General features: G+C 33.4%; 1 protein-coding gene across 15 annotated transcripts in view; it reads left to right on the forward strand.

Moving 5' to 3' along the window:
• Diaph2 (diaphanous related formin 2) overlaps window positions 1-27,063 on the forward strand; it is an 802,473-nt gene that overhangs the window by 554,591 nt on the left and 220,819 nt on the right. For 5 of the 15 annotated variants that reach the window (XM_040283678.2, XM_040283677.2, XM_040283675.2 and 2 more), the window contains one exon: window positions 22,779-22,943. The exons of the other annotated variants lie outside the window; for them this stretch is intronic. In XM_040283678.2, coding sequence (XP_040139612.1) covers window positions 22,779-22,943 — 165 coding nt within the window. The remainder of the gene's footprint in view (window positions 1-22,778; window positions 22,944-27,063) is intronic. 15 annotated transcript variants of the gene reach the window in all.

Consider the following 27,063-nt stretch of genomic DNA (forward strand, 5'->3'; position numbering starts at 1 on the left):
AATACAGGCATGTGTCCCCATGGATAACTACTTTTTGTTTCATGGATATTATTTTTAAAATTTAAGAAAAGCAAGTTCATGTTCTGACCAAGCTGATGATTAGTGTTTTATAACATGTCTATTTCAAGTTTCTTCATGTGTTTTTGCCTAAATAACTATATCTGGCTTTGTTTAAACCATTTTTCTATATTTGTATTTGTTTCTGATCCCCACAAAACATATAAGCATTTCAGTTATATTTGATTCTACAGAGATTATCTTGTTTCTTGCTAAATTATATAGATTTGGGGATCTAGAGCAGATATTCCCAAAATTTTAGCCTTTCTGTGTTGAAATATAAAACTCCTTAGCCTTTAGCATAGGCAGTACCCTCTAACGCATTGCCTTAACATCTTGGAGCAATTTCATGCATTGTCCTTAGCAAGCCATACAAATGAAATATTGTCATTTCTTATCCATGCCTATATATACTATGATTTAGAGAAACATAGGTGGTCATTCCTATTCCCTTTTTTTTCTCTTTTTCTCCTTCCCTTCTATTCTTTCTCTTCTCATTTTCTTACCTTCAAACCCCCTGGTTTACATTTACAAATACAAAGAAAGGAGTAGACTAGTGGTAGTGAGCATGGGCCATTTGAAAAAGGACAACTGCCCTGTTCTTCCCCCTCTGCCCAGACACACATACACACACACACACACACACACACACACACACACACACACACACACACGCTCGTGTGCTCGCGCTCTCTCGCTCTCTCTCTCTCTCTCTCTCTCTCTCTCTCTCTCTCTCTCTCTCTCTCTCTCCCTATTTAGACTTTTATTTACACATTAAGGGAAAAAATCTGTTTTGACAAGTTCACTAGTTTCCCTCTGGGTTTCCATTTGCCTTGAGCAAAATCTTCAACAGTCTTGTGTAGATGGGGCAAATGTGTTTATGTATTGGGGTCTATGCCAAATGAAAAAGTTAGATGTGCATTGGCTTCCATAATAGGAACAGCACGAATTGAAACAGAAGGATAATAGAAACCAGTGCAGGGTGTCTAGGCAAGATGAAAAAGCAAATTGCTTGGAATATGAATTGCATGATGACTATTGTAATGTTCCTATTATTTTCTGAAAACTCAGGATGACTTTATGTTGAGCTTGAACCAGAAGGATTACTATGTCCATTCTGGGTGCAATCTGTAAGAAATGAACTAAAGCAGGTGAACACTGAAAATGTTAAAATGTCATCATTTGTTTTACGGCCCAATCTCTACCTTTCTGATTGCAAAGTAAGTTCTTCAGTCTACTCCATTGTTTGTCAGTAGTTCTTATTATTAACTTCTTAAAACTCAAATAACCTTATAAGAATGTTTTAAAGTAAGCATTATGCTAGAGGTGCAAGGACTTTTTTTTTTTAATACCTCACCTTTTCTTGCCTAGGGAATGCAAGGCAGAATTCAGATTTGAAATATAATTTTCCTTTCTTCTGAGTGATTGTTCATGTCTTTTAGTTAAATAGATAAATAAATAGATTTAAATAGATAAATAGACATTTATCTTGTACTTATCATTACCTGATTATAATTCAATTTAAATTAGTTAAAACTCATATATTTATTTGATGGGAGAAATGTCAGGGTTAACACCAAACCACATTGAACTTGATCTTAGAGATATAAGCTCTTTTGCAAGAGTGTGTTTTTGACTAATAATACCAGAGGGGAATTAATGGAATTGTGGAATATTATACTTTGCATTTATGAAAGAATGTGATGATGGTACCACTTTTCATATGCATGAATGTGACTGAAGGGAATAGTAATTATCCACATTCCTTTCTGCTTTAAGAACAAATATATCTTGACCTTGTCAGTGATTGTAATCACTGTAACTTGAGTATAGTGTTTAAGATGTCAAGTCATCACCATTATCTTAAACATCACCCGAAATTGGAGAAAGGATAGTGATAAGGCTATAGAGACAATAAACTTAGGTAAACCTTCTCCAAAGTAATATTATTTTTCTATTCTTTTTTATTGGTTGTTCAAAACATTACAAAGCTCTTGACATATCATATTTCATACATTTGATTCAAGTGGGTTATGAACTCCCATTTTTACTACATATACAGATTGCAGATTCACATTGGTTACACATCCATATTTATACATACTGCCATACTAGTGTCTGTTGTATTTCCAAAGTAATATTAATAAAATCAGAAACATACAATTCTTTCTCATAGGGACTCAAACAAAAGAATCTCCAAGAAGCACCAGTGGTTGTATTTTTTTCCCTTTCCGAGACAATGGTCAGACTATTGGTAGACTTCTTGAGATATTCTATTTTAATTCTTTAAATCTAGAATGTTGAGACTGAATATTTTGTATTCATAATCTCAAGAATTTTCTAAAATTGGTGAATGAACAGCTTACACAGTAAGAAAAAAATTGAATAAAAATTAGTTGATAAGGAATTTCCTTCTCTCTCCAGCAATCACTGAAGTTTCAAATCTATGTTCCTTATCTCCTTCATGGCAGTGGAGAAATTTTATGCATATAAGTCAAGTTTGGAAAACAATCTTTTCTCCTACTCTGATTAAAGCAATTTAATTCTTTTCTAGACTATCAGAACTTTATACTACCTCTGATGAAATACCCATAATATTGTTTCAAAAAAGAATTAATGCCTCAAATGCTACCAGGTATTGAGTAGGCATTCAGTTTATATTTGTGTAAGAAAAAAATAGATGGAGGATATTACAAATACAATTGATATTATTACATATAGGAAGACTGCCCTTCTATTGGCTGTGAGACATAGTATAGTATTTTCTAACTAAAACAAATAAAAGCCTAATGAAGTTTTATGAACCATTCAGAGCACAAATGGTTAAACAGCCATGTGAGCATGTGTTTGCACTTTACCTATGGATTAGCCACTTTGAAGGTTTCACAGGGAACTAGAGAGTTCTGCCATCCTAGGCTTTGAGTGCTAAAACCAGGAACATCACAGATCAAGTGAAACAGTCTCATCACTTTCAACTTACTCTCTCAATTTAAAGTTACATCATTTGTAGTTAAATTTTTCTGAATAATGTGCATTAAAGTTTTGGCCCATTTCTTAAATAAATCCTAACATTTCTTAAACCAAACCAAACAAAGTATCCTTCCCTTTACTTGAATTATATAACATTATATTGAGCATAGGAGGAGTAAAAAAAGTATAAAAATTATTTTCATTAAAGGCTATGTCTTTAATTTCAGATGATATTTGAAGAGATTTTATTACTAATTCATTTAGTATTTATGAGTCCACTATGGTTGTCAGTTATCCTTTATGATATCATTTATAAGATGACTGAATAGGAGCACATTTTCTAAGCTGAAACATTTGAACAGCATTATGCAATTCTTTAATAGCTAGAAATTGGAAGAGAGAGTGCTACATAGAGAATTAGCCTCTACATCATGTTTTACACTAGGGAGTGAGGGTTACATTTGCAGTGGCATGGAAACAAATTTAAGAATAAAGTAGGTAGTAGAACTTCATAGCATGTTTCATTTTTTAAAAAGCCAGAGATCAAGTATATCATGTGAACTATAGCATTACTATGCAGCAAAAATCAGAAATAATACAAGTATCCTATGACAGGAATTGAAATAGTTCTTAGTATGCAACAAAAGATGTTATTTTCCCTGCTGTTTATTTGATCTAGGAAGTTATCATTGCAAAATAAAAAGCAATGTATGTTAAATGATTTTACACTTGCATTCAAATTCACATACATATATGCATGCCTGCACATTCATATATATTCACATGTGTATGTGTTTTAAATGGCCTCTTGTCAGACCTTTAAAGTTGCCTTCCAAACATTGTTGAAAATCACATTAGAAAATGTTTTGATTTTAGGCATACTCATCCAAATGACATGCTAATTCATACCTTCATAAGTATATTTGCATGTAGAATAATTTGGAAAGATACAGCATTCTTTGGGTTAACAAATGCTGGTGTCAAATGCAAGGGTCCATAGCAGTGGAGCTGAAAATTTATTTGTTTCTAGATTTTAATGTATTCATCAAATATATATCCCACTGTGTTTAATGAAAGTATATTGTTGTATCCCTCAAGTTGGAGACCCTTTTCTAAAATATATATATATTTAGTTGTTGATGCCCCTTTATTTTTATTCATCTATTTATATATGGTACTGTGAAGCAAACCCAGTGCCTTACACATGCGAGGAAAGTGCTCTACCACTGAGCCACAACCCCAGCCTGCTGGAGACACTTTGAACACAATAAAAGCATACTTTGAGGAAATAAAATTGTCTATATATTTTGCAAATTGGAGCCAATATTTTTCTGAGCTTATCCTTATTAGTGCCAATGCAATTTTTTTAACAAAATGAATTTAGAAGCTTTATATTATTGTGGCTCATTTCTGTAAGTTAAGCCTATGATTCTTTATGGGAAAGTACAAAAAAATCAAATTTATTTTGTGGGTTATAGGGGAAGCCAAACATAGGATATAGAAGGGGCAATGCCAAAAGGAAAGGAAATGAGTATGTGGAAGGTCCATATTTTTAATTACTTCCACAGGGCACTGGTATATGTTTTATAACCATTCATCTCTGTTTTTATGAAGCACTAACTCCTTGAAGCACAAAATTACATGTGTGTGCCTGAAGGCATACAGAAAAAAAAAAAACACCAGAAACCATGACTGAGTCTTAGCTGCAAGTTTAATATGTACAGTTTTGGAGAGATCTAGGAGCCCAGCAGAATCTACTGATTTTGATTAGCTTTTCAAGCAGAAGAAACTCTTCTGAATTAAAACCTACCATTTATGTTATAGATAGTAGTTTGAAATTCTCTTCCTGTCTATTAAATAGGTTGTTAATAACAAAGATCTTTTGCAGCTCTATTGGCTGGTATATCTTTGCAAATGGAAATATTTTAACATTTAAGTTTTTCTCAGTCCTTAGGAAACACACTCAGAGAAGAGACATTTTTTAGACTAACCTAAGGAACTTGTTGAACATAATTCTAAAATTTGGCTCTTGTCGATTATACTTATTAGTAGCTAATGTAATCTGACTATACTAATAATCAACTTGGAGGGAAGGAGCTAACCTCTCATGCCTAAACATGACCCTGCTTTTATGAAAACATATTTGAATAGATAATAAGTGTTTTGCCCATAATTCAGACTTCAATGATATTCCTATTTGGGAAGCTATTTTCTCGAGTAGTTCCAACAAGTCTTCAACAGAGGGTGATGTGGGACTCATAAGAAGGAGTGCCTTGTTTACTTCTATAGAATGCTATAATAAAAGAAGCAAATAAATGCCTCATATAGCTTAAAGTCACATGTATATTCAGATGGCAACTGCACTGTCATTTCACAAAAAATTCCTTTCATTAACTATAAAAAACAGTACCTGCCTGCCAGATGTTTAGAAAGCATCCTAAGATCAATAAAATGGCAAAATAGTCAACCCCACACTCACAGTGGATACAATAAGCTAGTCAAATGATAAATTTTTTAAATCTGTCTTTTGCAAAAGGAATCTTTGCTTTTCATCTCTTGCAGTTCTTAATGACAGCATCTCAGGGGTTGTTTTTTTTTTGTTGTTGTTGTTGTTGTTCATTCTGTGTGATCTAACAGGCATATTGTGATAGTGTGTCCTCAAATACAGAAGTTTAAAAGATCTGGGAGAACCTACATATAGTACAGTAGGAAAGGAATAAAAGACATGTATAGCTTAAGACTGTATCCATATATAGATGCCCAGAGGAAAAGGACATTGATCAGAGCTTTCTATATTCTCTATTAAGGCAGTGATAACCTAAATTATCTCTGCAAGACTGCTGGAAAGTTATAAAAATAATTGTTTCTATTAAACACATATACCTCATTTTGGACTTTAAACAGAGTGACTCAAGCAGTGATCATTGTTATTTGTTCACATGGCAGTAGAGGAAGAAGTCAATTGGCAGCCTGCATTGTCCATTACATGCATTGAATGACCTTGTGTGTGATTAGTGTAGAACTCTGCATCTGTAACTCTAATTCATAGAGATGCAATATAACTGATAGCATCGCTCAAGGAGACATAGTACATATACACATATTCAAGAATATAAGACTATCTGGTTAGAATTACTTTTAATAGCTACATTTAATATTAGTAGTTGATTGTTAATACAGATAGCAGAAAAGACATTATAATGCACAGTAGTAGTTCAGTGTGGGCAGTCACTCAAATATCTTAGGCAGGAGGAGTAAGTCTTGCATTGTGTAGTTTTTCTTCCTAGTGTTATTTTATGTGTTTTAGGTGTAGTGCCTGGTTTTTCATTCTCACTAAATATTTCTTAATGCCTAGTTCTAGGAGGCTTCATTTTAATGTGATCTACTTTATGTAATCCGGGGCATTTGTAGCATTGTTTCTATTCTTTAATTTAGTCAAGGGAATGTAAATAATTGCACTCTTTGGAGTAGAAAGTCTTTGTGAATTTAAATATATGTTGTATAGAACTCTAACAAACAAAATATTATTTTAAAAATATGGTCAAAAACAAATTGAAAGCAACTACCATCTGTAGAAAATTTTTCATAGAAATCATTGACTGAAGGAACAAAAGCATGTCACTGTGTATACCAACCTTTCTTTATGCATTATCCACTAAAATGACATTTCAAAAGATTCACAGTGGGTAGCATATGGAATACTCCATAAACACTGATTAGATTTAATAATGTTTGTATCACTGTTTGGGAACATGTACAAGGGACGCAGCAGCCATATATTATTAACATCAAAATAACTCAAAAGAAAACCTCCTAATTAAAGCAGGGCTAGTTTAGAAACTTAGCAAAATTGCTGCCAGAAATAAGCACCTTTCCACCTCCCCAAGACTTGGGACTTTCTTTTCTGTATGCAAAACAGTCTTGATTCCTAGAGCTTAGAGATGGCTGCTATGAAAATTACAATGGCTGTGACAATGCCATTTTCAGCCTGTCCAGAACTACACAAAACCTAGTCTCACAAGGACAATGTTGTTGCTCGAGTTGTTTCAGCCAAGTGGCATCAAAGGAAAGCAAGATTGTGGTCTGCATTTGTGCTGAGCTGCACTCAGTGACTCACTGATTAATCTCCTTTTGCTTTTTAAATATGCATATATTAAACTCAGCATTGCAATAGCAGAGATTCACTCATGACCTTCCATGGTAATTGATGCACACCTGTCCTGTGGAGTGATGTATGTAGTTCTGTTGTGTTTTCATAGAAGGAGTACCTGGGTTTTTTTTTTTAAACATTTTTTTTAAGTTGTCAATGGACCTTTATTTTTATTTATTTATATGTGGTGTTGAGAATCGAACCCAGTGTACACATGCTAGGCAAGCGCTCTACTGCTGAGCCATCACCCCAGACCCCCTCGGGTATTTTTACTTGATCATTCTAGAAGAAAAATAGAAGGAGATGAAAAGTAATAAACAGGAAATAGAATTTGGGGGGTGTTTTTGTTGCTGTTATACTTGTTTGTTTCGTGGTACTGGCAATTGAACCCAGGAGTGCTCTTCCTCTGAGCTACATACATCCCCAACTCTCTATTTTATTTTTAAGACAGAGTCTTGCTAAGTTGCTGAGGTTGACCTCAAAGTTGTGATCCTCCTGCCTCAGCCTCCCAAGTGGCTGGAATTACAGGTGCATGCCACCATGCCTGGCTGAGAAGGAAACTGTTATATAGAAGGGTCTAAAATTCTGTTGGGGAAAAATAAACCTACAATCAAATTTAATATTTAAAATTAATTTATATCACCATATTGTAAAATGTAAGAATGTTCCAGTAATTTTGTTTTTATGAGCAAGTTTCTTTGGACTTAGGAAATTTCTGTTACTAGTTGGAATTTCCCTAATACTTACATTGCCTTTTTAAATAACATTTTTATACCTTCTTTATAGCCATTTAATCAGTTCTTTCTTAAGTCATGTAAAAGCAAAAATGCTCTCAAAAAAAAAAAAGAAACAAAACCACAGTCAATTCACTTTTCTTGTTTTTTAATGGTTTCTAAACATATAGCTAAATAGTATTTTGGAGTCTGGTTTAATCATGTCACTCTTTGGTCCTAGAAATATATTAAGTATCTCCTTAAATATTAAGATATCTTATTGTTTTCTCTAGATCTAGCATTGGTAATTACTCTTATTTAGTTTATGCATCTCTGTTTCAATCAATTTATATAAAATGTCAATTTTATTAGCTAAAATTACTTCAACAAAAAATGTAAAAATACTTAATGATAATTTTCCTCATGTTCTTTTAGCAACCTATTTTCTTTTTTTTATTTGTTTTACCTAATTACACATGACAGTACAATGATCTTGACATATCATACACTTGAATCAGATGGGATATAATTTCTCATTTTTCTGAGTATACAGGTTAGCAACCTATTTTCTACTTTTATTTGGATATGAGAAAAATAACTTCTAAACAGGATAATATTAAATATATAAATCATGTATTAATTTGACCCATGAGTTTAAGACACTTTTTACATATATTAAACAAATTTACACTCATTCATCATATCTGCTATTACATTAATATTTTTATCTAAATTAGTTTTTATCCATCAACGGATATTGGAAACACTATAAAACATTAGAATTTTCATTCCTAGATTATTTCCCCGAATACATTATTATGTAAGCATATTCCTTCCAACTCTCTTTTCCATCAAAAAATAGATTTAAGGCATCATGATAAAAATGATAATGTATTTATAGAGACAGGATAAAACCAAAGCAGTAAAGATGAAAGGATCAGATTAGACATTCCATTTGCTTACTCAATATGGTGTCTCTTATGCCCAGGTTTCCATCTTTACAGAACTTATTGGGTTTGTTTCACCCACACTGAAATCTAACTGATTTTCATTTCTCTGCCATCTGCTATTCAGTTAATATGCGTTTGGATGTGTGTTTTATGCAAAAGAACTAACAGCCTAACATTTTGGCACATTTTGTTCTTACGTCTTGACAATGTCTGGGCATTTGTGGATAAAAGAAATATATTTTTGTTTGTACATATAAGTGAGTGAAAATTGCTTGCCCCCATCCAGCTTACTAAAATGAGAATACATTGAGAAGCCAAAAGGAAAGAGCCTACATTAAAAAAAAAACAACACTAAATCTTATTTCTGAGAATTCAAGTATTGATACATAATAGAAGCATACTTTAAAAATTACAGTGTTTTGATTTTTTTCTTCCCCCCCTTTTAAAAAAAAATTTCATTAAACTATCAGTTGTGTGGAGCTTCTCTATATGTGAATTTCCTTATAGTGACTAATGACTTTCAGTATTCTCAGGCAGCAACATGTTCCCCATGTTAGAAATGAAGAAAACATGGAGAAAACCAGGCAGTTTCTTCATATGTGGTCAGCTTAACCATAGAATTTTTGTGCTATAATTTATTGCCCCAGCTCTGTGCTCTTCCTTTTTTTAATTTATTTGTTCTGATCAGTTATACATGACAGCACATTGTTCTTCTATTCATTGTACACAAATAGAGCACAATTTTTCACTTCTGGTGATACACAAAGTTGGGTCACACGATTTCATGCAATCATACATGTACCTCGGATAATGATGTCCATCTCATTCCACCATCTTTCCTATCCCCATGCTGTCTTCCCCTGAATTCCCCTTTGCCCCATCCAAAGTTCTTCCACTAGTCCCATACTCCCCCCCCCATTATGGATTAACATCCACTTATCAGAAAAAACATCTGGCCTTTGATTCTTTGCTCTTATGATAATGCTATTTAGCATAACAGTTCTAAACTGTAGATGTCAAAATCAAACTGGGCTCCTCTACTAGAGTTTTTCTACCCTCCGTTACTCCTAGACATACACTCACACATATATACACACTAATGAATACTCTTCCTTGGGGTCGTAAGCTAAGCCTGTATATATTACATTGTCAAGGAGAGAAAGAAAACTTCACTGACCTTTCTACCTTGAACTTGCACAGAGCCATGAGACTACTTAGAGATAAAAATAAAATTTTGAATTCACTGTGTGTGTGTGTGTGTGTGTGTGTGTAATTAGTGACATAAATAGAAGTTTTCATTTCCATTTTTCTTTTTCTTCTTTGTGGTAGTAGGGATTGAACCCAGGAGAGCTCTACCACTGAGCTACATCCCCAGCCCTTTTTTATTGTTTATTTTGAAACAGGGTCTCACTAACTTGCCCAGCCTGGCCTTGAACTTGCAGTCCCCCTTTTTCAGCCTCCCTCCTGAATAGCTTGGATTACAGGAATGCACCACCAAGCCTGGCTCTTTTTCTTTTTTATTGTGATTTTATACACATACACACACAAAAAAATGAGCACTTTCCTCTTAACACATTTTTTAAATGTACAGTATAATATTGTTGAATATAGACACAGTATTATTCAGCAAGTCTCCACAAGTTTTTTATCTTGCCTGATTGAAACTATATACCCATTGCACAGCAACTCCCCACTTCCTTCTCCACCTAGTCCCCTATTTTCTGTTTATTTGAATTTGACTACTTTTGATGCTTCATATAAGGGAGATAATACAATATTTGTCCTGTGACTAGCCTATTTTGCATGGAATAATGTCTTCACCATTCATCTATGTTGTAACATATGGCAAGATGTTCTTTTTTAAAGCTGAATAATATTCTATTGTGTATATGTTCCACCTTTTCTTCATCCATTCATTAGTCTATTGTTGTTTTCTTATGTTAGCTATTGTGAATAATGCTGCAATGAACGTGGGAGTGCAGTTGTTTGTTCAAGATTCTTTTTCTTTTTTTTCAATCCAACTTCTGGCTTTGAATAACACACTGACATTGAAACATATATGATTCCTAAGATCACGTAATTTCTGAGATGTCAGAAACACCTAGAGACAGCAAACACATTAAAGATAGATGTGCAGGCCTAGTTTATATCCATGTCACAAACTGAACACTACTGAAGTTATTTTGTTATTGTTTGTTTTGTTCAAGCAGAAAATTTTCAGAGTACATTTTTATCTCTCCAACAAAGGAAAGAAAAGGAAAAGGAATGTGTTCTTTGAATGTAAAACCACTGTGTTTGAATAAGTTCCTCTGCATAAAAAATTGAAAAATACTTTCAGAATCAAATAATACTATTTCATATTTAAGGCATACATTAAATTGATAGTAGAAAAGACATAATCCACTAGAGACCCAGAAAAATCAATTAATTCTTACATATGTGTGTGTGTTTGTTTGTGTGTATACATGTACATAAACACTGTTATACATGTACATTAACACTGTTATTTAGGGAGCTTTAGAAAATAGATAAGAACATAAGAAATGTGATATAAGAAACAACTTTGTTTGAGGAAAAAGATTTTGTAAGAAAAATAAAAATTCCCTAGTGGAAATTCTGGCCCAGAGATGGACCAAAATATGCTTTTACCTATATTGAATAAATATAAGGAAATATTCCAAAATGTTTGACCACTGTGACTGAGGTATTAGACAAAAGCTCTTTATATCCTGAAATGGACTTTCCATTTTATCTGGATATTTATGGAATCTTTCACAAAAGTTTTAGTATGTTGGAAGGACATCAAATTTAGGGTTAGAGTTACATAATCATCTAAGATAACTTATATAAGGAGTTGGCATGAATGGACTCCATTAAGGAGACAACAATATTCAAAGACTAGAGCTCTAGGAGATGCAAGTTTAATGCAAGAGTGATAAACATCCCAGATTGAAAAGTAATGAGTTCTTAATAAGCATTTCGATTAGAAAATATAAAGTTATCTTTTAATGCCGTTAATTTAGAGTAACATGTTTGCCTTTGAGGCAGTTTATTGTAGGTTAAATTCTGAATGAGATTGCCATGTACTTCAGAAGTTCTTAAACCTGTTTTAGAGATCGCAGGACATACGAAAACTATTGTGCCATCAACTGCCTTCAATCTAGAATAGATAGATAACATAAACTTAGCAACTCAAATAATATATACAAATATTTCCAGAAATCAATGTATTCACATTATCTCAACAATTAAGTGCTTCCATTTTACCTGGATATTTATGGAATCTTGTGTTTCACAGTTAGGAGGAACCATACAGAATATCTGCTCTAACTGCTTTATTTTATAACTGAACTGAGGAAAGTGAATTTCCCAGATCTCTTTGCCACAATTCATAGGTCTTTCCAATTCACACAGTTGGTCTTCATTAGTAAACTTGATTCAGAAAACTTTCCACATTTTTTATGCTACTTCTTTTCCTCACTGGCAATTTTAGTTAAGTAAGGAAATGTGAACGAGAAATAATAAAGCAATATCAGCTGAATTTGAGGCTCCTACTTAGATTTGGAAAGAATGGTTGAAAACTACAATTCATTATTGCAATTCTCAAACCTGACACAGGTCATTTCAAAATAACTAGGAAAACTGAAAACTAAAATACCCAAGAATTCAGAGAATTATATTAAAGGACACAATAAACCCAAACATCTACACATTCATTCCAAAGCAGCAGACATATCAAAATTACTGGTTGCCATTAACATTAAAACACATACACATAAACACTGCACAATAAAAAATGAAGAACACAGTGATTCTCATATACTTGACATCACCATTTCTAACTTTCATATTGAACACAGTTATGTTTGAGTCTGTAATACTATTTCTTAAACTCCTTTATACCTCAAGTTTGTCACTGTTCAGAACAATGAGACTCAATTTCCCAGGGATCAACCCTTTGGCAAAATTTACACTGATTACACTCTTTGCTTCATTGACAGTTGGAGCTAAATGATCTTTTATGACTATTGGAAACTTTTAGCCCAGACTGTAGGATCTGATATTCTGCTCTCTTAGCTAGACTTATATTTCCAGAATATTCTGCATGGAGAGAGAAGCATATCAAAGCAAGTATATTCAGACTAAAGTATGTTCATTGAACAAATGAAAGTGTTAAGGTATCGTCCTGATTGAGCTCTAATTCAATGAGAACTCTTCCTGTCTTTGTACCATTTGCTTTGGCTTTTCACTTCTCACTGCTGCCATACAACTGATCTCCATTGTACCAAGGAGCTCACATGGTAGTTCAACTGCCTTTTAGATATTACTATTCCAGTATTTCACAGGTATCTCAAACTGTGTCCAAAACTAGTCATTAGTCTCTCCCTCTGGAATAGTGCTCCCTTTTTTGTCTTTCAATTTCTGATTTAAAAAAAAATAAAGGAAAAAAAACTCTCACAATACATACTCTGAGTCACCCCGGCTAGAAAACTCAAGTGGCATCCTCATTACTTTCCTCTCCTTACCACTAACATGTAGTCAGTCACCATGCCCTATGCAGTCTACCTTTTCTATATTTATTATGTCTGTCTCTGATGTTCTATCTGCAGTGCTATTCTGTTAGCATCCTAAGTACTCTCTGTGAGTCCACTCTCATATCTCTCCAAACTATCCTTCCTCTGTTCCCAGACTTGGATTCATAAGATCATGTTACTCCTCTGCATACAAACTTTCAATACATAAGAAAAAAAACATGAAAACCATAATATGCATTTACTCTTTTTCAGGTATATCCCCCCCTAACATCTCCCTGTGTGCCTAAACTACCATATCTCAGAATAGCTACAGTTGCTTGATAACTCCATATACGTTAACACCTTTGCTCATGTTATGCTCACTGCCTCCACTCTGAATGGAAAAATCTCCATATCTCAAGATGGAGCTAACATTACTTCCTCCTGAAATATATCCTCATTGTCCCAGAATCACTCCTTTATTTGTGGTTCCATATGTTTCTTTAATTCTTTTGTGGATCTTGTTTTATTTTGTCAAGCACTTTTTCTTTTCTTTTAAACATGGGGAGAAGTATGTCATGCTGGTAGAGCATGCAGTTTTGTGGGGGTGTAGGAAAGGATGCTCAGGTTCAAATCTTGAATCTACTTACTGTCTAGGTGGCACTGAGAAAGTTGGTTGACTTCCCTGAGGCTAATTTCATAATCTGTAAAATGCAGTTAATAATAGTATATATAAGTCATAGGGCCTGGGCTAGGGTTAAAAAAAAGACACTTGTAAAGCATTTTCTTCAGTGACTGGTTTATTTTGAGAGTTCAATAAACATTAGTCCTGTTACTGTTGTTCTGTTATTTATCTGTCTTCCAACAGCAGTTTATAAATTCAGTGAGGGTTAGGAGCCATGTCTTATGACTTAACTTTCTTTTTCTTTATTTAATCTGTAGCAGTTTCTTATACATTATCAGCACATGATAAATGATACTGAGAGAAGAATGTGAGGTAGGCCTAGAGGTAGGACTTGTTCCAATTAATGTCTGTATATGCATACTATGTATATTAAATAATACTGACATTCCAAAATATACACATCAATCTAAAAAATTTACAATCATAACTCTTATGCTACTCTAAACACAACTATTTATATGCCAATCTTAGTCATTATATATTGCCTACCACCTGTTATTTTTTAACTGCCTCTGATTCTAGGTAGCATTCTCAATCATTTATCAAATATACTTCAGTTGACTATATATATACTATATATTTGTCTTGTCAGTAGTTAGGAACTAGCAAGTAAACTTACTATCATTTGGACAGTATTCTGTGTTCCACTAGTTCTAGGGTTTTTTTGTTTTGTTTTTGTTTCTTGGTATGTGTTTTAATTTAGGTAGCATTTCTTATGCTTTTTGATCGAGGGAAGTGTGATTCTACTATTCCCCTATGGAAAACTCTTTTTTTTTAATCTTTTTATTGGTTTTATTTTTAAATACATAACAGCAGGATGCATCACAATTCTTATTACACATATTCCAAAACCAGGCAAAGGCACATCAAAGAAAGAAAACTTTAGACCAATATCTCTTATGAACATACATGCAAAAATTCTCAATAAAATTCTGGCAAATTGAATAAAAAATATCAAAAAGATCATGCACCATGATCAAGTAGGATTCATCCCAGGGATGCAAGGTTGGTTCAACATACAGAAATCAATAAATATAATTCATCACATCAATAGACTCAAAGATAAGAATCATATGATCATCTCAATACACACAGAAGATGCATTAGACAAAATATAGCACTCCTTCGTGTTCAAAACACTAGACAAACTAGGGATAACAGGAACATATCTCAACATCATAAAGGCTGTCTACACTAAGCCCCAGGCCAACATCATTCTAAATGGAGGAAAAATTGAAGGCATTCCCTCTAAAAACTGGAAAAAGACAGGGATGCCCTCTTTTACCACTTCTATTTAACATATTCCTTGAAACACTGGCCAGAGCAATTAGACAGACAAAAGGAATTAAAGGGATATGGATAGGAAAAGAGGGACTTAAATTGGCACTATTTGTTGATGATATGATTCTATTCCCTGAAGACCCAAAAAGCTCCACCAGAAAACTTCTGGAAAACTCTTTAGTGACATTTTTTCTCAGGAAAGTTTGAAAAATTTTCTTAGAAGAATTTTAAAATGCTTAATAGACCTGTATAATCTAGACCCTACCTGCTACAGGAACCTTCTTACTGCTCCCCCTTCTTTTCCACTCCATACTCCCTTTTCCTTTTGTTAATGTTCCTAGAATGTTTAACAAACTTTTGTGCATTCCCCAATGCTCTTTCTTCTAGCTCTTCTCACACAGGTCTCAGTTTTAATGTTTCATCCTTCAAGAGGCATCACTACACTTCTGCTCTACTTTTGTCTCCCACAAGTCCTAAGTTAGGTCTCACATATACTCTCCTATGCCTGCCTATACTTCACACTTTAAAAAATATTTTGTATTTGTTCACTTGATTGAACTGTCATCTTCCAGCAAACCAGTGATCTTGTCTGAAAATTTGAATACTCTGTCATCTATACATAGAAGATAGCTGGCACACACTAAGCATTTAATTAAGGTGTTTGAATAAATTTGTGAAGAAATCACTTAGTTGGATATCTAAGTATAGAAAGACAGATTGTCTTCAGAGAAAGAATAAAGACACAGAAACACAAGTGAGTGAATAAAGAATGGAGATAGAGAAAAGGAATACCAATGTCTTTTTTTTTTTTGGAAGAGACAGGGTCTTGCTAAGATGCTTAAGGGCCCCTTTAAGATCCTGAGGCTGGCTTTGAATTACAGTCCTCCTGTCTCAGTCTCCTGAGCTGCTGGTGTTACAGGCATGTGCCACTGCACCTGGCTCCAGATGTCTTTCTTACCTCTATAATAGCCATTATATTTGTGCCTTTAACAGGAGACTGTTATCCATCTCTTTATCCATCTCATTCCAGCCATCTATGGAAAAGTTGTGTTATTACAAAATATTTTCATCTATCCAGTAGCGTAGTTGCCTCCTGTATGTTAAATACTAGGGACTTTGGTTCAAAATCATGAACTAGGCTATCTTTGTCATGTTATTTAAATATTCTATGCTTCAGTGTTGCAATATGATTTTTCAAAGGATTTTAATCTATATCCTGATCTATTATAAAGTACCCTAGTGCTTTCCATATTATCCATGTTAATGTTTCATATTTTTAAATATTTGTCAAGATGTTTTAATTCACGTAATGTATGGTTTGTAAGTAAATTACATTTTAATTATACCTTAATAATAACTTAAAAGGTATTTATTTGAACTATTAGTAATTCTGACTAAAAATTATTCCAATGAAATGGAAAAAATTCATATTTTTAACATTTAGAGGAATATTTCCTGAAGGTTATGGAAAGTAGAATTGCTATCTATATTTTCAATAGATAGCATATTTGTGACTTCCTTTTATTTAAATAGGCAATTATGCCATGTTGCTAACTAAAGCTTATGTGAAGGTTAAGTGTATCTCAAGTTGATTTTTCCATGTTTTCAACAATCGAACACTAATTATATTTAATATTTCAAATTTTTTATTAAAATTTTAAGTAATATACTGCCTATAAAGATGAGAATTTTAAGAAATGATTCAACTCAATTAGCTGTGTGTATGTACACTCCTTCATCCCCAGTGCTCTGCTAAGAATTATTTCAGTTCTAATGAAATGCATTTTCTGTGGTTACAATTGCTCTTCACAAATTAAGATGATAAAGAATTTTCTCCTCCTAGTATTTGAGGAAGTATTGCTATTTTGCCAGTTAGGGACCAAGAGTTACAAAAGTCACGTTCAACCAGTTTATAGACAGGTAGATATAGAGTGTTAGTCAGCTTTTTGTTACTGTGACCAAAATACCTGACAAGAACAATGTAAGAAAGGAAAGATTTATTTTGGTTCATAATTGCAGAGGATTCAGTCATGGTTGGTCTGCTCCAAGGTAGAAACAACATAGTGAAATGATATGTGTCTGATGGAGAGCTGTTCAGCTCATGGCAGCCAGAAAGCAGAGGAAACAAGCAAGGCAAGGACAAGATATGGTCCCCAAGGGCATGTCCCCAGTGACTTACTTCTCCAACATGCCCTGCCTGCCTACAATTACCATCTAATAGTCCACTCAAATTCCTAATCAATCAAATGGATTAATCCATTGTTGAAGGTACAATCTCATAATCCACTTTTTTCCCTTCTGAATATTGCTGTATTGCCTAACATATGAGCTTTTAGAGGAACATTCAAGATCCCAACCATAACATATAGCTACCAAAAATAATCAAAGTCTATGCCAGTGTACCTAAATATTTGAAGAAAATAATTTTCTTTCTATTTGAGTACTAGCCTATGTAGAAGGTTGAATTTTAAGGTCATATTTTCCATAATTTATTATAAAAATGATTTGTGAGTCTTGGGATATGTTTTATAAATTAACTTTCCAGAATCATGAATTAGTTTCAAATTAATAATACTTTTGAAAGGTTAGCATTTTACCTATTACTGTTTTAAAATGCTGCACATATTTTAGTTTATAAACCTGCAAAAGATACTTCTGTTAGAAGATTTTAGTTCATAGTCATCGTGAATAAAACTTTCATGCTTAAAAAATCAGAAACATTTAGCTTTGTAGAACTTATCTTTCCCCCCTTCACATTTGATCAGTTTATATGTATTGATGTATCCCCATTTTACTACCTTAAGCTTATATTTATTTCAGGATATAAATTGTTATGAATTACCCTCTTCTTAGGAAGCTAATAAATTTTCTAAATAATATTTTTTCAGGGTTCATCTTTCTAAATATTTCAAGGACTCCCAAGGTTTCTTATATAGATGGAAGACTGTATGTGTTTCAGTCCCAAGATAATTGAATCATTCTCCCTCAAATGCACTATTCTTTGATTCTCTTCTGTTGTCCCTCTTATAAGGCACCAAGGCCAAGAAATCTGAGTATAAGAGTAAATAACCTTTTCATTGATGTTCATAGCATTCTCTTCAGTAGTTTCTCAAAGAACTGTGCCAGCAGAAGTTTTAGCAATAGTTATATGGTACCTACACACCTGGCCTTCCAGTTCCACTCTAAATATTTCACAGGCTTCCCGATCAGTGTTCTTAAAGCATAACTAAGGGCCAGATGTCTGTCCTATTCAAGTCAATACCAGTAGTCTATAATATATTTTCTAAATTTTTGGTTATATTCTGTCTTAAATAATCCCAAGTAAGGAGTGACAATAGCCTATTTCAAATCTCAGCTTATAGAAACAGCTTTTTCTTCTCCGTGGACACTGTCTAGTTAAAGATATATCCTTTTATATTATAAATAGGGTTAACCCAAATTGGTATGGGTGATTTTCTTTACTCAAGTCTACTGATTCAAATACAAATCTCCTCCAGAAACACTCCCAAACATACCTAGAATAATTTTTACCAGCTGTGATGGCATCTCTTAACCCAGTGAAGTTGACCTAAAATTAACTATTAAATCTGCTAACGGGGCTGGGGATGTGGCTCAAGCGGTAACACGCTCGCCTGGCATGCGCAGGGCGCTGGGTTCAAGCCTCAGCACCACATAAAAATAAAATAAAGATGTTGTGTCCACCGAAAACTAAAAAATAAATATTAAAAAATTCTCTCTCTCTGTCTCTCTCTGTCTCTCTCTCTCTCTCTCTCTCTCTCTCTCTCTCTCTCTCTGTCTCTCTGTCTCTCTCTCTCTCTCTGTCTCTCTCTCTCTCAAAAAAAAAATCTGCTAACACATCTACTAAGCAACATCTAGGTCTTAGGATGCAAGTTTAACTTAAGCTGACCATCATTCTACAGATATATTTACTATTACATATATAGCATTAAAACAAAGTTAAAAGAAGTTCATTATCATTGTAAATAATTCACTTCTACCGTATGAAAAGATAAGTATCATGCCAGGGACTATCATGATATCTATATTCTAACTCTGCAAGGTTGAGTGCCTCTTATCTGTTTTCTAAAACTCTAAAATTTGCAATCTCATTTCTATGCCTTTTTGAAAAGGTTGTTTTGAAGAATCTGGAGCATAATACAAGATAATTATATTATAAATGACAAAGTTCTGTATAAATGCAAATTAATGATGGTAGAATTATTTGTAATATTATATTATAAATTAATTCAGGTTAGAGATTGACTTTAATGATCATTGTGGGAACCACAATGTTTACTATAGTGCCAGTCAGTATCTTGCATTTAGTGGCTGCTCAAAAAATAAAAATTTCCTAAAGAAAATAAATATATGAAAAAGAATGACATCATCTAGTCCCTTTTTTATGTGCCATCCCATGTAAGATTTGGTGACATGGTTGAAATTCTGAAAGATTTCAGTGCTGACTTATGCCATATATCCCTTTTACAAAGTAATCACTTTGAAGATAAGTGAAGGACTTAAAGACTGGGCTACTTTCCATTTGTTATTTCAAAGATAAGCCATTCCCAGAATTTTTCAAATTTTCTCACTTTAGTGCACAGACAGAATTTCCGAAATCAATTTTTGTTCTATAAAAACAACTTTATGAAATTGTATATCACTACATGAACATGTTTTAGCCAGTGAAAAATTGTGTTAGGATAAATGGGGAACATAAAATTCTTGCCTTTCTTATTATCTATTGCTTTTTCTCTGTGTTTTTGTAGATGTTGAGCTTTCTGAAATATATAAACAATTTAGTAATTTGCATTGCAAATAGATTGTAAGTAAGTGACCTTTGTAGAGTGTTTCTGCCTAGCGAGTCCCTGGCATGAGTTTGGATTTTTTTTTTCCAATGGAAGAAAGTCTAGAAATACCCCTTTAATTCTGTGCTAAGATATGAAGAGTATTGTCTCAGTTCTGCTACACTTAAACAGTATGTTTAACATATAGTACATGGTAATGGTGAAAAAGGGAAAATCAGAATGTATGTAATCATTATGTTCCCTTTTGTGTATAAAAAGAAAGTAGAGTATGTCAAAAATGTTATTCTTTCGGGTCTATTAATATCAAAATGGACTAAAGAGTTGAAAGATTTAATGTCACCCATTAGCCTGAAAGGGGTTGTTGTATTGCTAATGTGAATGCTAATAGTTAAATAGAATAAAAAAGAACATAGGAAGGAGACATCTCATTTTAAAAATCATAGTGTATTCCATAAGTGTCAGCTGCAAAGTAATTTTCCAGAAATGGTCTGATTTCCCCATCAACTACCATTGTAAAACTAGAGCTGTGTTCCTATAGAAAACAAATTTGGCCTCAGGTTATAATAAAACACTGAAAAATTCAGAAAACCCTATAAAATCAAGTATTTCAAGGCACAATTATCAGTTCCTGATAAAAATTTCTATCACAAAATATTAATACCACTGGAGTGCATCTTAAACTAGTACACCACAGACAGTGTTATTATCCTCTTTCTACAATTGCAAGTCTGTTAAATTTTATTTTGGTGCTAAGTATTGAACCCAGGGGCACTTCATCAGTGATCTACATCCACAATCCTTTTTATTTTTGTTTTGGGACAGGGCCTAAGTTGTGTGGGACTTTGTACATTGCTGAGACTGGCCTCAAATTTGCAATCCTCCTTCCTCAGCCTCTAATGTAGCTGGGATTATAGGCATGCACCACTACACCCAACTTACTCTTATTTAAAAAATTGACTGGGTTCTCTTTATTTTTCATGTTTAGAGCACTTAACTTTCTCTGAAACATTCTTTTTGTTGTGTTTGTTTAAGTCCTAAGAGATTGAACCCAGGGGCTCTTTATAACTAAGTACCTCCCCAGTCCTTCTCATTTTTTTCTTTGATTTTGAGACAATCACTAACTTTCTAAGTTGTATGAGAATCTTGGAGAGTACTTCGTTTTTGACTCTAAGACAGTAACCATTTTTGTTGATCTCAGCAACTTCCGAACTCTGTTTCTGAAAGCATTGCAAATCCTGTTGGTTTTCTTTTTAAACTTCTATTGGCATTAATATACCTATTGACTATATTGATTTCATGTTATAATCCTTTAACAGGACTTATCAGATATTTTATACCTATGAATTTCACTAATTTGCTGAGGCTGTCCTCAAATTTGTAATCTTCCTGCCTCAGCCTCATAAGTCATTGGGATTACAAGTGTGTACCACCAGCAAGTATCTGTGCTTACATTTGTTGAACACTGGATATAGGGAATTAAAATTGGATAAAGGGGGACTTATCAAGGCATATTTTTACAGATTCTTCTCTGAGCTCTGTATGTCTAGAGATAAAGGCAATTTTTTCCTCTGTGTATGGGATGGACAGTTCAGGATTAAGGGTCTTATGACCTGCTTCAGAAGCATTGTCAGAGAATTTTTTTTCCACCTGCTTCAGGGAAGAACCATGAAGGGAAGGTATAAATGACATTCCTAATTCTGCTGTTTTCTCAAATGGCAAAGTACCATATTTTCAGGATAGTGTATACTGAATCTGACCACTTTCTTCCTTCTTCTCCCTCCCTCTGCTTCCTCTCCTTAAGCAGTATGGATAGTTGGTGTGTGTGTGTGTGTGTGTGTACTTGATATATGTGTGTGTTATACATATACATACACATATACACACAAATATAACATATATAGAATTTACTATAGCCTCTGTATTTCTATATACTATGTATATTATAAAAGAAAATTTTATATATTTCTTTTTCTCTAAATTTTTGTTGCTATTCCTTTCTCATTATGTTACTCATAAATATATATAAAGTTATTTTCTACCTATGTGCTTTCATTTAGCAAACATGATCTTGCAGACATATCCTACATAGCTATATATTAAATAGTCTCCTTGTTTTAAAAAAATTTTAAGCTTACTAGTCAATATGACTCTAGCAAATAGTTTACTGATTGATTCTGTATACAACTTGCTGGAGACTAATTCATATGTCGATGATCTAACCATCCAGTACCTCAGAATGTAACTGTATTTGGAGACAGGACCTTTAAATAAATAAATAAGTTAAAGGAAATTAATTAGGGTGTGCCATAATCTAATATGATTGGTGTCCCTGAAGAAAGAAGAGATTACAACACAGACCACACAGGGGGACAACCATATGAGAACACAGCAAGAAGGTAGCCATCTGTGAGCTAAGGAGAGAGACTTTATAAGAACCTCTCACAATTCTAGATTTGGGATCTATGAGAAAATAAATGTATATTGTTTAGCCACCCAGACTGTGATATTTTATAATGGCAGTCCTAGCAAATGAATACACAAGTATTTGTGAAGTGCAAATATGTTTACAGAAGTGATTATTTAATTCAATCTCTATTGAGTGATAGCCTCTGAAGTAAGTCTTATTGGATCATGTTCCTTAACACAAAGCTACAGCTTTACAAAGAGTGCGAGAGACCAGTATGAAAAACTGTCCACAATGCACAATAACATGGTGAAGCTGTATGAGAATCTTGGAGAGTACTTCATTTTTGATTCTAAGACAGTAACCATAGAGGACTTTTTTGGTGACCTCAGCAACTTCCGAACTCTGTTTCTGGTGAGTAATATATCTGAAAGCATTGCAAATCCTGTTGCTTTTTTTAAAAAAAATTCTATTGGCATTTTATATACCTATTGACTATATTGATTTCATGTTATAATCCTTTAATAGGAATTGACAGATATTTTAAACCTATGACAAGGATAAAAATTTTTGACTGGCTTAATGTATAATGGGGACCTAGCTGAATTATCTTCAACTTTAGGTATACATGGGAGATTTTCTACCATAGTTTTATTGGAAATAAATGAATTGGTAATTAAATGACCCTGATTTTTATATAGCACAGTATTATACTTTTACTTAGCTTAAAAATTAATACCTAAAAATCATCTTTTACTTAATACATTAAAATGCTGTGATTTATGAACAAGTTTTTTCTACAGCCTAAATGAGAAACTGTGATTTTAAATTGGATAATGTAAATGACCTTGAATACCTAAAGTTACTTTCACAATGTGGGCTTTGTTTTAAACTGCAACTATTGGGAATAATAGTAATATTACCATTAATTGGTAATGAACATTTAGGGTGAAAGTTATCCTAGAAGGAAAAAAAAGGCTTTGCTACATAAATGCTTCATTAATTCATCTCCTCAGAATTCAATAAATAAGTACAAATTGCAGCATAGATTGATTATGATAGAAACAGAAAGATATGCACAATAATTGATATCAATCAGGTAATGGTCCATATATTTTAAAGAACTCTAGAGATTATACCCAATGGGAAGATCAGTTAGCAAACAAATTTTTGCAGTTTGAGGTATGTTTCTCTTCCAGAGCAGTTGTTTATTAAATAAGGCTCCCTCTCATAGTCAGTGATGCCCTATGACATCACTTGATTTTGGTGTGAATTATACAATCTGTGAGATGTTAATATACTTATAGAAACCAAATTGTTTTCATATACTAACCCAAAAATACAAACCAGGGCACATGCCAACAGTTAAATGAGCAACTTTGGTAACAGAGGCTACAAGCTACACCAAAAACTTTCATAAATATTATCATTGGCTTTCATTTTTGCTGAAAATGTTAGCTGATTTTGGTCTTTGCCCCTTAACAGAGATACATATTCATCTTTTTAGCTGACCAATAATTAGTATAACGTTGTACTTAGCAATAAGAGGGCTAAGAGACAGTAGTAGTCAAATCATTTTCAAAATTTAAAAGCTATCAATATGATACAAGCACATAAACACTCAGATTATATCTACCTGGATTATATTCTATAAGTAAAGAAACAGTACACTAGTCTTCCCTTACTTGTATTTTCACTTTTCATAGTTTCAGTTATTCAAGTGGAAAATTCAAGAAGTTAAAAAACTCATGTTTCAAATAACTTTTATTATAGCTTATTGTTATAACTGTTTTATTTTATTATTAGTTATAGCTAATTTGTCACTGTGCCTAATTTATAAATTAAACTTTATGACAGTTACTTAAGTATATGTTTAAATATATATAGATGGATAGATACATATGTGTTTTGATACATATGTTTAAATATACACACACACACATACATATAGATCTATAGATGTAATTTGGTATCATTTGTGGTTTCAGGTCTATGCAGAATATCTCAGAAAGCATCCTCCTCAAATAATAAGGAAATACTTAATGTTAAAAAGGAGTAAGAAACAAAAATATATACTTATTTGGCACATTTAAATGATAAAACAAAGTATTTTTAACTAAACAAAGCATGTGGGTAAATGGAGAAAAAAGTATACAATTAATATTATCAAACTCCACTTAAAAACATCTTGTTTTAATAAGGACCAAGTCCTAAAACACTGCCTGTCACATTATGTGCCTCTTCATTTCCCCAATAAGCAGAAACACCATAGTCAATGCTTTATTTTTCCCACATTGTCGCATTTTTTTATTGGTTGCTCAAAACATTACAAAGCTCCTGACATAACATATTTAATATATTTGATTCAAGTGGGTTATGAACTCCCATTTTTACCCCGTATACAGATTGTAGGATCACACTGGTTACACATCCACGTTTTTACATATTGCCATACTAGTGACAGCTGCCTTTCCTATCCTCTACTATCCTCCCTCCCCTCCCCTCCCCTCCCCTCCCATCTTCTCTCTCTACCCCATCTACTGTAATTCATTTCTCTCTCTTTTTCCCCTTTCCCCTCACACCCTCTTATATGTAATTTTGTATAACAATGAGGGTCTCCTTCCATTTCCATGCAATTCCCCTTCTCCCATTCCCTCCCACCTCTTGTCCCTGTTTAATGGTAATCTTCTTCTCATGCTCTTCCTCCCTGCTCTGTTTTGAGTCACCCTCCTTATATCAAAGAAGACATTCAGCATTTGTTTTTTAGGGATTGGCTACTTCACTTAGCGTAATCTGCTCTAATGCCATCCATTTCCCTGCAAATGCCGCGATTTTGTTATTTTTTAGTGCTGAGTAATATTCCATTGTGTACAAATGCCGCATTTTTTTATCCATTCATCTATTGACAAGCATCTAGGTTGATTCCACATTCTAGCTATTGTGAATTGGGCTGCTATGAACATTGATGTAGCTGTATCTCTATAGTATGCTCTTTTTAGGTCTTTGGGGAATAGTCTGAGAAGGGGAATTGCATTTTTATTTATAAAGACAATTCCTGTATTATAGTCTATGTCTAGCCATATTAGTCAGATGCTTGCTAAGAAGTATTCTTGTGTTGCTTTTTAATCATAATGTTTTTTTTTTTAAATAAACCAATTCTGTGTCCTTGTACAAGGCAAAATGTGTGACTTTAGGTAAGTCATTTACCCTTTCTAGTTATGCATTTTTTGATGTACTTGTTTTTTATTTTTGTGTGTCTTTGTAAAATGAAAGGCTTTGAGTACTGATCTCTGAGAATTTTATTCCATTTTAGTATTCTGAGTCATGGTCAGAATTTCAAAAATGGCAGTCATATCCATTATATCTTTTTCTTTGGGGGGTGCTATCTTCACTGCATATTTAGCTTAATACAAAGGAGAAATTTCTCATTTATCTTTCTCTTTGTAAATAATCTGACATCATTATGTCTACTTTCATGTGCATTAAACTTTTTGATCTGTTTAGACTTGAGTTTCAAAACAAGTAACCAAATCTTACAAAGTGTCAATTAATATCAAATACTTACTAATGTAGTCTTGGCCAGCTGTTGCCATTTGTGCCTTACATACAGTACTGCTACCACTTCCATCTACAAAATTTTAACAACATACTGCAAGAGAACTGGGTGTACAACTTATTAGCTGTATTTAACTTGGCTTGAGCATATAACCTCTCTGGGCATTGGTTTCCTGATCTGTAAAATATGAATGATATTCCTGCCATGTCTTCTCGCCAATATGCAGCAAAACTTTGTAACCTTTGCTAAGCAGATGTAGATTATTAGTAGCCATTCTCTGATCTTTCCAGCAATTACTTACTAAGAAACAACTTGATTTTGATAATGGTATGGTCCAGAGATAAAAGGAAGAGACTATCATTGATAATCCTATCCATGAGTGGAGAAAGTAAAATAAATGCAATATTATTGAATAAGTAAGTGTAATACATATGTAATATATACATAGTAATACATTAAGTTATGATATTAGCATGAAGGAAGAACTGCCTAATTCTGCCTACACTGTCCAGAAAGCCTTCATAGAGAATTTGACATTAGGGCAGGGTCTGGAAAACTCCATAGGAGTTTGACAAGCAGATTTAAGAGTTTATACCTGATCTGTAAGACTCCTAAATCAACATCACCAACTTCAGTCAATCACTTGTGTTCACCATGTTCCTGTTTCATAGTGAGCTTGAAGTGATTTCACTCTCCCAGGGGAAGGAAGAACCCTGAAAGAGAGACAAAAATTGTAATCGCCTGAAGTTCCCATTTTCTTAGTGCTTTGTGTGTTTGGCCTCAGGGTTCTTAGTGCTAAAAGCATATTGGACTATAGATGGAAGCAATAAAATACCAGTAGTGCTGAGAAGAAAATAAGAGTTCTGATTCATGTGCTACCAAAAATTACTTCCAAATGAGCTCAGAGTTTCATCTTGGGAGATCTATTTGGCATGTGTAGCATAAACAAAATGCACATACCAAAAATTCTTCCTCAGA

This window comes from Ictidomys tridecemlineatus, chromosome X (genome assembly GCF_052094955.1).
Source record: "Ictidomys tridecemlineatus isolate mIctTri1 chromosome X, mIctTri1.hap1, whole genome shotgun sequence".
NCBI lineage: Eukaryota > Metazoa > Chordata > Mammalia > Rodentia > Sciuridae > Ictidomys > Ictidomys tridecemlineatus.